Source organism: Notamacropus eugenii, chromosome 3 (genome assembly GCF_028372415.1).
Source record: "Notamacropus eugenii isolate mMacEug1 chromosome 3, mMacEug1.pri_v2, whole genome shotgun sequence".
Classification (NCBI taxonomy): Eukaryota; Metazoa; Chordata; class Mammalia; order Diprotodontia; family Macropodidae; genus Notamacropus; species Notamacropus eugenii.
Genome location: NC_092874.1, coordinates 10,144,129 through 10,157,945, shown reverse-complemented (window position 1 = coordinate 10,157,945; position 13,817 = coordinate 10,144,129). Strand labels below are relative to the sequence as shown.

Genomic DNA, 13,817 nt, shown 5'->3' with positions numbered 1-13,817 from the left:
ATCAGATTTGTATTTGTATTCTGAAACTTCCCTCTATCACTCCTGGATCTGACCTTTGGGCTAAGCAGAACAAGCCCAATCCCTCTGACCCGAGATAAGCCTGCGCCACTCCACCTGGCTCCCTTCACCTGGCGCTTTCTAGATGATACTTCAGAGCTAGTCTGACCAAGGCAGCCTGTACCATCTATGCATGCTTGTACCCCCTGCTCTCCCCTGCCACGCCCTCCCCCAAGAACTTTCTGGATCTTGACTTTGCCAACCAGCATGCAAACTATCATAGCACTGAGTCATCTGCAGCTCTGACTAGTGGGCCATCCGTCTAGGATGGACCCTTGGGCATTCCACAAGAGATACCTCCCCCCAGGCCCTTACCCCATACACATCCTTCAAAGTTGACAATGTCATTATTTCGTCTAATGGTAGCTATTAAAAATTTCCACAATGCTTAAAAACAAGGACATTCCAAGAAGGGTGCTTTAGAACACAATAAATTTGGATACATTAAGTAAGCAGGCAAGCATTACTAGATGCCAGGTATTGAGCCAAATGGTGGGAATACAAAAAAGGCAAACACCTAGTAGGTCCCTGGTCTCAAGGAACTCCCTCTAATAGGGGCAACAATGTGCCAGTGAGGACACACATTCAAAAGATAAACACAGCGAGTTCAGGTTTCTCTCAGGGAAGATGCCAGCAGCTAGGAGTGCTCCCACAGTTCAGCTCTGAGATGAGGCCTGAGAGGAGCCAGAGAAGCTAGAAGCCAGAGGGAAGGAGGGAGAGCCTTGAGATAGCCAGGGATGGCCAGGGGCATGAGGTCAGTAGATAGAGGCATCCTGGATTCTCAGGTCTATGGAAGCCAGGCACAACTAAGAGAATTGGAAGGCTGGGCAGGACTCCAAGGCCAAAAGGGATTTCAGATTTGATCCTGGGGCAAAAGGGAGTTTATAGAGAGGGTAAAGCTCTTGGGCAGCTGGAAGGGACTGAGGAGGGGCTGGGAGCCAGGCCCACATAAAGGGCTCTTGTTCAGACAAGCAGGGATGCCAGAGGGACTGGAAGGAAGGACAGCCAACAAGGGGAGGGAAGTTCAAAAAAGAGGAGGGTCTCTGGGGAAAGAAAGCAAATTTAATAATGGGGATATTGAGTTAATGATGTCCCAAAGTTTCAATTTAATTAAAATTATAATACACACTTATTTTTGATAGCTGAAGATAACCTTCACGTTCCAAATATTTGATAGTAGAAAAAAAGATGATGATTCTATAAGTATAAGCTACATGATGAGAACTTACTCTCTGGGCGACTGTCAAAGTAGTCTATCTGTTCTTTACGCTAAATATTGGATCTAGTTAACAGATAACTAATTGGTGATAACTGTGAGGTGCAACTCAGAGATATCCCTTCCTTCCTGTTTGAAGAAAAACTGGGAATTATTTCAAACTTGTCTAAGGGAAAGACAGAACCAAGATGGTGGAGAAGAGAAGCACTCAGCCAAGTTCTTCCAAGTCCCCTCCAAATAACACTAAAATAATCCCTCAAATCAAATTCTGGCATGACTGAACCAACACAAGTTTGGGTAATCCAATTTTCCAGTCCAATATAACTGAGGCTGTCTGCATGGGCCATGACTTGGGGGAAGCTGCATTGACAGAAGCAGTAGCTTCGGGTGCTCTCAGCCCATGGAGAGGGGATGCTTGTCAGGGAATGGCTAAACAAGTTACAGTATGTAATTGTGAAGGAATACAACTGAGTTATAAGAGATGATGAGCTGGATGTTCTCAGAAAAAGTTGGAAAGAGGTAAATGAAATGTAGCAAAATGAAGGCAGCAGAAGCAGGAGAACATTGCATACGGTAACAGTAATATGGTCAAAGATTTAACTATTTTCAGCAATACAATAATCCAAGACTATTCTAAAGGACTTTATGATGAAAAATGCTGTTTACCTCCAGAGAAAGAACTAATGGTGTATAAATGCAGATTGAAGTATACTACTTTCTTTTTTATTTTTGGTCTGTGTTTTCTTTTGCAATATAGCTACCATGGAAGTATTTTGCATGACTACATATGGATAATCTATTTTAAAATGCTTGCCTTCTCAATGGCAGGGAGAAGGAGGGAAAGAATTTAGAACTCAAAATTTTAAAGAAGGTGCTTAATTTTTTGTTTACATGTCATTGAGAAAAAATAAAATTAAAATTAAGTGAAAAAAAACAGTGTGGGGCAGTTTAAAAAAATTGTTCGAGGTTTGATGATGACTCAAGCTTTATTTGACCCCCTTACAAGAGTCAGACCTGTACAAGGAAAGCTATGGGACCCCATATGAGGAAGTGAGGCTGGCACAGATTCCAAAGACTTTTAGAAGCCAATCCCAGAAGCCATTCCAGCTTGCCCTGAGCTGGACAATGTGGCCACAGAGAACCTGCACAGGCCATTCGAGGAGGGACGGCAGAGATGCTGGGCCACTGTCAAACACACAGGATGTGCAGGTGTGTGTCTCATTTTTTGCCATCAGTAAAACAGTGTGACAGAAGGCTCCCTGATGGAAGCAGGATGCTAGGATTCAATCCCCAACTCAGGCACTGATTATCAGGGAGATGCAATAACCATTTCCTTTATATCCAATCACACATGACTGTATGAAAGTACAGGCTCTGAGTCATAAATAAAGTTCGATCATTAAAGGATTTTAAAAATAAGAAAGGATGAAAGGCAGTCCATGGTGATCAGACTGCCTATGGAATCCCTCCTCCCAGGAAAAGCCCCTCCCCACTCCCGCCTCACCTGCAGCAGAAGCTCCCCTTCCTGTAAGCGAAGGCTGTCCTGCAGTTGGTTTCCGCTGCTCTCCCGACTTTCATTTGGGTCAGTCTGGGAAGATTTTAATGCAACTGTGAAAAAGGGGGAGAAAAAAAGCATTCAGGGATTTGTTTTTCACATGAGTTCTGAAAAAGTGTCAAAGTCAGTAAGCTGTGGATTGGCTCTGTGTGTGTGTGTGTGTGTGTGTGTGTGTGTGTGTGTGTGTGTGTGTGTGTAGGGTAAGCAGAGGACCTTCTCTCACATCTCCAACCCTCCAACCCTCCACCACAATGAGTGATCCATACCTCTCTTCCAACCAAGGACAGTCAGGAAGACCTAAGGTCAAACTCCTCCTCAGCCACCTACTAGCTGTGTGACCCTGGGCAAGTCACTTCACCTTTGTCTGCCTCAGTTTCCTCATCTGTAAAATGGATATAATAACACCAGCTACTTCTGAAGGGTTGTTGTGAGAATGAAATGAGATAACATTTGCAAAGTGCTTAGCATAGTAGCTGATATAATAAATATTATATAAATGTTATATTATCTTCTTTCTTGGCTACTGAATGTGAATTCTTGCTGCTACAAGTAGCCCCCTACAAACTCCTGCAATAGAGGCCATGCCCTGATGTGATCCATGGGCAGAGGAATCCCTTTGACTCATGTGTCCTTTCTTCTCTCCACGGTCTCGGTGACTTCATCAGCTCCCATGAATTCTTACTGCAAAGCAATGAATGGCTCCTTTCCTCCTAACATCGGTCCTAATCTTTCTCCTGGAGACCAACTTCACCAACTGTTTCATGGACGTTTCCCCCTGCATCCTATTCAGCATCTCCCATGCAGTATCACCTATTCTACTGAGGATGCCACAAGAGCCACATCATGTGGTCTTGAACTTGTCTCTCTCCCATACTCCCCTCACAGCCGAGTCTCACCATTTTGACTTCCACCAATATCCCTCTTACCCATTTACCCCCTCCTCTCTTCACTCACAAATCCTCCGTGGTCTGGCCCTTATCATCTTTCACCCAGGCATTCTCCTTGTCCCATCCCACCCCCCACACCATTCCTGCCCCCAATCTCGGTTTCACACAGCTGCCAAAGGAAGGCACAGGTGTACACTAATGAAGCCAAAAGAGGCTTTAAGGTCTTCAGGAGAAAATGCTAACTCTTTAAAGGCTCAAAAAGATCAAGGTCCTCCACCATAGGGCTCCAACTCACCTCTCCAACATCATACTGATGTTATGTGACTTTCCCTCATGGACTCATCATTCCATCCAGAACAAGCTTCTAACTGTTTTCCAAACCTGACCTGTGACAACTTTTCTTTGGTATCACTTCCACAGGGAAACCTTCCCTGCCTACCTTGTTGGTGACTCTCTCTCCTTAGATTACTGGGCATTTACATCTGCTGAGATAGAAGGTCAGGGCTGGAGAGCAGGGCCTCACTCAGTCTGCCTTTCCAAGACTGGAACATGTCTCACAGTCTCCCACAAGAGGCAATGACGAAGTCGCTTTGGCCTGAAGTTTTCATAATGTTTGTGGAATTCCTACTTAAAACCTTCTGAATTAATGAAATGCGACTGTACAAAATGCCCCAAAGCAGTTTTGTCAGACTTGGGACAATTTATCCAACAAGCAGACTTGAGCCAACCTCAGCTTTCCAGAATGATCACCACATCAGAAGACAGAAAATGTCCCTGCTCAAGAAAACCAGATGCCTGAGTCTTCCTCAGTCCCCACCAAGGTTCCTGGATAGCTGTTACCTCGGAGTTCACTCTTTTCAAAGCAGATACTGATTATCCCTATCAGAGGAGGTGGGAAAAGGTCAAGCGGCATAATAACAGTAATAATACTCCCCATTTATACAGCCCTTTAAGGTCTGCAGAGTTGTGTGTTCAGAACCAAGGCTTCCATGAAGTTAAGTGATGCAACATGGGCAGGCAGTGCCCGAAACACTTCAGATTCATCACATGTTTGATTTTTCGTTCCTTTTTGGTCATTGTGTGTTCAGAAACCTTTTACTGTTTTTTTACTGTTACCCCATATGGGGTCTTGACCTACAGTTTCAAATATGCTCCTCTACAGCATCTGATCCCCCCATTATCTTAGACGCTTAACTTGGTCAAAGATTTTAAATACACGCGACCAGAATATCCATGATCTCAACCACGTCATCTCTACAATCCTCCGTCCTCACAGCATTACTGAGTAAAGGAGTTCTTCTGCTTTAGCAGAAAAGCCCAGGTGCTGACTACAAATTTGGAACCCAAGATTTTTGTTGAACTGGGCCACACAACTTCAGACAAGAACTTTGGCCTCTCTAGTCCTTCATTCTCCTGAGAGTTTACAACAACAACATGCTTAGTGAACTGCCAAGATTGAGCGGGGTTCACCTCCCACCCCATGAGAGGTTCTTCATCACACTGGGAGGAGACATTCTAAAGGAATCTAAGAGAGGATTTGTCAGGACAGATTACATAAAACATATGACTACTTACACACTCACTCTGATTGTTCAAAGGGCCTTGTAAAGACTTTTAGTTTATTTTTCCTATTTTATGTAAGAAGTTAAGGTAAACTCATTCAGAAAACCACTGATTTGACTATTAGCACTTCTTCTGATTAGCAGAACCAGGCAAACAAAACATCCAAAGACTACAAAGGGAGTGGGATACTCTTGGGCCACAAGCATGGAGCTCAGGGATACAGAGGAAGGTAAAGTCAGCAGAGAGCTTCAGCCTGGACAAATAGACCAGAAAATGAACTGCACAGAGAGAGTGGAGTCTGTGGGAGCTGATGAGAGTGCAGGGGGAGAAGAGAAGAGAGCCGAGCATCAGGCCTGGGAGAATACCCTCAGGTCACAGCTGCGCCCTGGATGAAGATGGAACGAGAAGGAGTGGTCAGGTATGTAGGAGAGGGGGTGTCCTGAAAACCTTGGGAGGGAGGAGAGAATGATTGACAGTGGTAAAGTCCACAGAGAGGTCAAGGGGAATCAGGACCGAGAAAAGGCCTTTGATGGGCAACAAAGAGATCACCCATAACTTTGGAGAGAGCAGTTTCGGAGGAGTGAGGAGATCTGGAGCCAGACTTCAAGCAGGATCCCTAAGAAAAAAACAGGAAACTATGAGTGTGGGCCATCTTCACATAATAGATACTGTGGATGGTTGTGGAGGGGACTGCATAGCTCACTGGAACTGTGACTTATGCCATGCAGGGAGGGTTACCAAGATGGGCAGGTCATAGTGAAGTCAGATGAAAGGTGACCCAATAGAGAAGGAAATGGCAAGCCACTGCAGTATCTTTGCCAAGAAAACCCCACAGACGGTGCCAAATGCTAAAAGAGATGTCATTGGAAGATGAGCTGCTCAGGCTGAAAGGTGTCTGAGACGCTCCTGGGGATGAGCAGAGGACAACTGCAAGTAGCTCCAAGGACTGTGAAGGGCCAAAGGGCCAAAGCCAAAGGAAGCCCGGCTACAGAAGTGTCTGGTGACAAAAGGAAAGTCTGGTGACAAGATCAAGACTACATAGAAACCTGGAAGGTAAGATTTATGGGCCAAGGTAAGCTGGGTGTGGTCAGACAGGAGATGGAAAGGTCAAACATCAACCTCATGGGGGTCAATGAATGTAAGTGGACAGGTGGGTGAATTTAGTTCAGATGATCACTACATATACTACTGCGGGCAAGAATCCCTTAGAAGAAATGAAGTAACCCTTATAGTCAGCTAAAGGGTAAGAAAAGCAGTTCTGGGGCAGAATCCCCAAAATGACAGAATGACTATTCAACAACATGGCAATGCAAGTCTATCTTAGATGTTCCTTGGACAGCAAGGAGGTCAAAGTAGTGCTTAAAGAAACCAATTCAACTTATTCATTGGAAGGACAAATATTGAAGCTTAAATATGGTCACACAATGAGAAGATAGGATTCACTGGAAAAGACCCTGATGTTGGGAGAGGTTGAAACCAAAAGGAAAAGGGGATGGCAGAGGATGAGAGCGATAGGTGGTGTCATGTAAGCCACAAACACAAGGACACAAGGGCCTGGTGCGCTATGGGCTATGGAGTCATGAAGAGTTGGGCATGACTGAACAACAACAGATACCAGACTGTATACTTTTGTTGAACTGTTTTTCCACATTTAAAAATTCTGTAACAAGGGATGGCTCTCTGGAAGGGAGGAGTGATACACTGGGAAATACAGGTGATGTGAAGCTGAAAGATCCATTCACACTTTTTTTGATAACTCTGAAGATCAAAAAGAAAGAAGAAATTTCCCCCCAATATTTTAGGGGCATGTGCTCTGCTGGCACTCATCCTCCCTCTGCTAATATAGACACATCCCAGCACTGCCCTGGATCGTGGTGCTCTGATTTGTCCTTCATTCTTGAGGAGGACCATGACATCAGGGAGATGATGACATGACTTCTAATCGACTTTGATTTGAGTGAGGGCGGGCTGTACAGTCACCAGCCTCACTTTCTCCTCCAGAGTCATCTGGGTGCAGTGGCCATATATTGATCAAGACAACTGGAGACGGCCCAGGTTCTCACTTTGAGTGAGGCAGCACCCATTCAGTGAATAGTCCTCTTTAAGAAGTGAGTCAAGGGATGGCCCCTTTAATAATAATAACAATAAAAAATATCAAAATGGGAAGGGAAGACCTGCTGCTTTGCTGGCCAAAAGAGAAGTAGTTACTATAAACATTAATGGTAGCCTGGAGGGCCCCAAAATAGCCATTACATGGTGCTTGGGTGGGGACCTATTCTTGTCCAATCCATGAGATCCAGAGTGAACTGGGTTTAAGGCTTAGTCTTTGAGAAAGAAATCCAACCAATAACCCCAAGTTAGCTAGGTAGTTTCTGGCCATCAAAATTTACCGTCCTTTGGGCAGAGCATGCTCAGGTGAGAGAAGGGGAGGGAAGAGGAAGGCAGAGGAGGAGAGGAGTCACAGAGAATTAGAAGAGTGTTCCCAAAATGTAAATTAAGTAATATAAGTAACTTAACTCCCCCAGCTCCTGGAAATCAGTTATCAAGCTGGAATTAGAACTGACTAAATGGTAAGTAGACTTGGGAAGCCGACATGGAGAAGGTTGAGACCTCCCTTCCCTGTCTAGGGCCAGATTACCATTTCCCTCCATAAACAACTCTCTGAATTTAACGAGCAGAAACCTATGAGGTAGAAAGAATGCTTGGCTGTCACACAAGCTGCTGCGCGTTGCCCCAAAGTGACGTGGGAAAGCCTGGCTCTGAGGACAGCACCCTGAAAGTCTTCTTCCTCCCTGCACAGGCCACCTCTTGACTGGACCCTCTCTGTCCTTCACAACCAGCACCAGGCTTTTCACTCTGAAAGGCTGAATGCCTCTGCTGTGTCTCCAGCTCGTAGGAGTAAGTGGACTTTGGCTGGAGCCAGGCCTTTTCTTACCCCTCCCTCACGGAGGCATCTCCTCTCTCCCTCATCTTTTCCATCTGCACCCCTGCTCTTGGGGATCTCATCGGCTCTCACAAATTCAATGATGGTCTCCATGCAGACGCTTCTCAAATCTACTTGTTCAGTCCAAACCTCTCCCCTGACCATCAATTTCACATCTCCAATGGCCTATTGGTCGCTCCAAACTGGACATCCCACAGACATTTTAAACTGAACATGTCCAAACTTAAATCAAATGCTCCTCAAATGCTCCACGTTTCCTAACTTCTCTGACTGTGGCAGGTACCCCAGCCCCCCAGGCTCACAACCTAGGAGTCATCCTGGATTCCTTGCTCTGTCACACACACTCCCCCCGCCCCCACCTCCACACTCCCCATCCCATATCCAAGCTGTTGCCACGGCCTATTGAGTTCATCTCTGCAGCATCTCTCAGATACACCCCTGGTGCAGGCCCTCATCATCACCTTGCTCCTGGACTATTTCTTCTAGACCGAATGCAGAAACGGGAAGGGCATTTCCATTAAGTTTACACATTCTATGACTCTTCACCACTTAAACGATCTTTACCACTTTGCTATTCCACACCCAACAGCACCAGGACTGCTTAAGTGTCTGAAGTCAATCAGGGAGGAGAAAAAAGCTTGAATAGAACCCGAAAGAAATGGAGATGTCACAGATTTTAAAAACATAATTAAAATTTAAATACAAACATATTCAGTTAGTTACAATATGACCAAGGATTGAAATCTAAATGACAAAACTACCAAGTCCCATTCAGCTTCATTTCTATCATGACATAAGCGTATGTATCACCCAATCTACCATGTTCTCCTTTGCAAACCTAACCATAAAAACATCTAAGTCTTAACAAAAACTGGAGAGACCTAAGCAATGCATTTAAGTGAAAGGAATACGTCCTTAAATTAGTTTAGTCTAGCAAAGATGACGATAAATGATATTTTTAAGACTTCAAAGTTTACATCGTCAGCATACCTAAATTCCACCGCCATTTATGGGAACCAGGCCCCACTAGCACATGCTTCGCCCCGACGGACCAAGCTTTACCCTGGAGAAGTACATCCGTGCTCTCCTTTTTTGTAGGTGAATGGCTGACAGTTTAGAGGGGCAGGAGTTCTGTCTACCACTGGTCTCTTGGCACATACATCCCTGGAGCACAGATAGGCCTAGATACGGGTAGTAACTCAGAAGATCCTTGGATGGGAGGCCACTGAGAGCCCTCCCTCACTGTCTCTCCCAGCTCTCTCCCTTTAATGTCTGTCTTCCCAAAGTCCTGACCTTTGGCCCTTTCCTTCTCCATCAAACCTACTTTGATGATCTCATCTATTTCCAATGCTCCAGATCCCTATTTTCCCTCCCAGTCCCTCAAACTCAGTACAGGCAAAATCAAACTTCCTAAATTTCCCTCCAAAGCTACTCCTCCCTTCCCGATCTCTATCAATGAGACTCTCACAGACTCAGCCCCCAAGCCCAAGGGCTGCCACCATCCCACCAGCCCTCTTGCCTTCCACACCCAATCAGCTGCCACATCTTGTAGGTTCTATCTGAGTCAAGCCTCTCCCATCAGTGCCCTCTCCTCTTCTATCCTCTAGGCTGTCACCAAGTTCAGGCCCTGTGTGCCCACCACATTTGCTTTTCCATGATTCTCATGGTTCTCAGATTATTTAGGCACTCCTCCCTGACACCACTTCTGGATTACACTCCATTATCAATCAGTCCTAACGTGCCTGCTTTGTGGCTCGGACTGTTCCAGGTATGGGGGGCACAAAGCTAAAAATTAAATAATCCCTCTCTCTGATGGGGGAGGATCACACCTAAGTCTTTGTGAAATATGGAAAAGTAAATAGAAGGTAATTTTAGAAGATGGGATGGGGTGGAGTGGGGTGGTGTCATGAAAGGCATCACACAGAGAAGGTGGTATCTGAGCTGAGCTCTTCAGGCAACTAGAGATGCTAAGAGTGGGGGTAAAGAGAAAAGTGCCTGGCACCAGGAACAGCCCAGAGGTGGAATGCTGCACAATAGGTATGGTGAGGAGAAGGGTCTAAAATACCAAATGGGGAATTTGCATTTGGTCCTGGAGGCCATAGGAAACCCTCTTGAGGAGGGGAGTGATGTGATAGGAGATCACCCTGGCAACTGTGTGGAGGGTCTTAGGACAGGGCAGCCGAGGCTAAAGAGTCATCTCTGCAAGGGGCATGACATGATTGGCAAGGGGGAAGAGTCTACCTGTTCCATCTATGGAGAAGGGAAGAATTCATGACCAAACGAGACAGAGCATCATGTAATGTGGTGCTCTGAGCAGCCCTAGTCAGACACATGCAACTAGACTCTAACCCAGGGATGTCTATTTGGTTCTCTACAAGAACAAACGACAATCGTGTGTGTGTGTGTGTGTGTGTGTGTGTGTGTGTGTGTGTGAGTGTGTGTGTGTATGCATGTATCTGTATGTGTGTGTCTGTGTGTCTGTGTGTGTCTGTGTGTTTCTGTGTGTGTGCACGTGTGTGTATGTGTGTCTGTGTATGTTTCTGTGTGTGAGTGTGTGTATGTGTGTCTATGTGTAGGTATGTAGGTATGTGTGCCTGTGTGTGTGTATCTGTGTGTGTCCGTGTGTAGGTATATGTCTGTGTGTAGGGGTGTGTCTGTGTGTGTCTGTGTGTATGTGTGTCTATGTGTAGGTGTGTGTGTTTGTGTGTGTATGTGTATGTACGTGTGTATTGATTGCCATTTTAGGAAGAAGAAGGGGAGGGAGGGGGAGAGAAAAATCTGGAATTCAAAATCTTGTAAAAATGAATGCTAAAAAATGGTCTTGACCTACAATTGGGGAAAAATAAAATACGATTAAGCACTCTGTCCACTGCTCTACCTAGGTGCTTGAAATGTTTGGAATTTGTTGCTAATTAGTTGAGTATCCTCACATGAGCCACATTCCTTCTCTGGGTCTCAGTTTCCTAATCTGTAAAATGAAGGCCTTGGGCTCCACGACCTCTACAGAGTCCTCCAGATTTAAAAGACTATAGCCAGTCCATAGGTTCTAAGACTTAACACCATGTACAATCATGGTTTCTGTTTATCATTCTCTTCATGACTAATTTGCTAATTCAACAAACATTTCCAAAGGAGGCCAACACTCCCCAAATCCCCCAGGAGAGTTGTGGTGCTGCTGGCTGAGGACCCAGGAGGCAACGGGGCTGGTGACAGAACAGGGACCAAAGGCCCTAACTCCTCACCCAGCATTCTTTCCCTTGGAACAGCCTCATTAAAGGGCTTGTGGAAGGGGCAGCCACAGGATAGAGAGTGGGGAAAACTGTTTTTCATACACTCACACACATATATGTATATATACATATATGTGTGTATATGTGTATGTGTGTATGTATATGTTGTGTATGTGTAAGCATCTATATGTTCGATATATTATTACATATATTATATATATTTACATAAATTAGAAGAACCATTTTTAATATTCATCAGACCATAAAGTTAATTCCAGCAGAATACAGGTAGATATTAAGAACTGTACCATTGAAAAAAGGGGTACAGTTTTTTAAAAAATGGATGCAACTCATATCAAAAATCTTACATTTCTCTAGTTTCAAGTGATCCATCTTCCATTGCACACATGGTGTGTTCCTTTTCTTTGTATCTAAGAGTTCCCCATTTCAGACTACACATGCACTGGAGTGGGGGCCGTATCTTCCTCCACGTAGTGCCCAGTTCAGCACCTGGATTACTGAGCAGTTTGAAATTTAGTCCCGGAAGGAACCTTGGAGTCATCTGACCTAAGAACTGGGGATGGGCGGATGCAGAGGCCTGCTGGCCAAAGACCCTTACCCCCTTTCTATTTTTCCCAAGAAGCCCGCTGAAAAGATAATTACTTGTCAAATCTGAAAATGGACAAAGCTGAGAGGGAGATGAAAGCAGACTGCAGGATCAGGGTTTAAAACGATCCGAACAAGTTGTAACAAGAAGAAGAAATCGAATGAGGCGATTACGAAATCCTGCAGTTACCAAACAAGCTCAAACCATTTTGTCTGCTGCAGTCAGGGACAGAAGTAGAGCTTGGAATCAGGGAGACTGAGTTCAAATCTAGTCTCCCGAGTAAGGAACTGAAAGCTCTTGGTTGGCATGACCCTACTGCACAGAAATTTCAGTATGGGAAATGCTAATTTTATATGCAGCAAAGGGGGCTGAGAGATGGGCCTCCTGGAATGACTTTGGAGCTCTCTGTTTCATTCAGTCTGCCCCAACATTGAGCCCCTGTAGTCCCTGCAAGGCCTGCTTCTGCTCATCCTGTCTGTCCGTCTGTCTGTCCCTCACAAGTCTCCTCTTGCACTCCCTGACTCCCTCCTTCAGCCATCTCACTCACTGGAAACATAACCTCTCATGGGCTTACGCCAGCCTCAGTTGTCCCAGTATGACAGAAGTAACCCTGCACTAGGAGGCAGGAGTTCTCAGTTCCTTCCCCCTCCCACAGCAGCGACAGGACAATGAGAACTCTGGAAAGCTGATCTTCCCAGGGGTACCTGAAAGATCTGGGGAAGTTTGTACTGGAGAAGAGATGATCTGGGATGGTGGGGGAATCTTCAAATGATCCCTATCTTCAAATATCGGAAGGGTTCTTGTGTGAGGAAGCCTTGGCTTGACTTGGTTCTAGAGCAGGGGTGGGGAGCCTGCAGTCTTGAGGCTGCCCATAATGGAAAGGCTCCCAGCAGGGGCAACTGAGCATAGGCTAGCTAGCGAAGGAGGCGACCTCTGAGGAAGCTTACTATGGCTGCCAAGTTTGAGACTCGAATTCTTTGAAGGGTGCCATGTTGAAGAAGAATCCGATTTTGGCATTGCTACAAAGGGCAGAAGGTGCAGGGAGACGTTTTCCACCAATGGGACCAACAGACAAGACATTTTAGTCATTTGGACAGATGTAGCTACTTAAGTTGGTCACTGTTCAACTGGAAACAGAAGACTGATGAGGAGAGGCAGGACCAGGCTGCCCATGGAGCCCTTTCCCTACCACGTTGAGCTTCTATGAGTCTCTATGAGTCAATCGATCAATGTGTATAAAGTGCCTACTGTGTGCCAGGTACCTTTCATTGGGATTTTAGCTACTCTGTTAGAAGAACTTCCTGCCCTACACCTCTCTTCTGTTATAAACAAATTGTTTTGCTATATTTTGGGTATTTAAACAGATACGAATAGTTCTGATACTGAATAATGTCAGTCCACAAGCTGCCAGCATGCTAAGTAGTGGAGGGAGATGCAAAGAAAGGTAAGACAGCCCCTCCTTCCCTCCAGGAGCTCCCCGTCTATGAGGGGAGACAACATGCAGACAAGATCTAGACTGGAGAATTCTGAAATAGTCAACAAGGAGAAGACATCAGAATTAAAGGCCTGGAAAGGCTTCCTGTAGAAGGTGAGATCTAAGCTAGGCTGAGAATGGAGTCAGGAGGCAGAGAATCGTGGGCTTGGGGACCAGCCATGAAACAGGCCCAGAGCCAAGAAGACTATCAAGGAGACCTAGGTCAGTCTGTCTCACTGGGCACGGATGCAGGATGAGAGGGTGCAGGGCGTAAGAAGACAGGA

General features: G+C 45.5%; 1 protein-coding gene across 2 annotated transcripts in view; it reads right to left on the bottom strand.

Moving 5' to 3' along the window:
- AHR (aryl hydrocarbon receptor) overlaps positions 1-13,817 on the bottom strand; it is a 57,797-nt gene that overhangs the window by 22,220 nt on the left and 21,760 nt on the right. The window contains exons 2-3 of one of the 2 annotated variants that reach the window (XM_072650834.1): positions 3,095-3,210; positions 2,778-2,881 (exon numbers count right to left, since the gene is read on the bottom strand). Coding sequence is in view for 1 of the 2 variants with exons in the window: in XM_072650833.1 (XP_072506934.1) it covers positions 2,778-2,881 (104 nt within the window). In the remaining variant the exon portion in view is untranslated. The remainder of the gene's footprint in view (positions 1-2,777; positions 2,882-3,094; positions 3,211-13,817) is intronic. The other variant, XM_072650833.1, reaches the window with a different exon arrangement.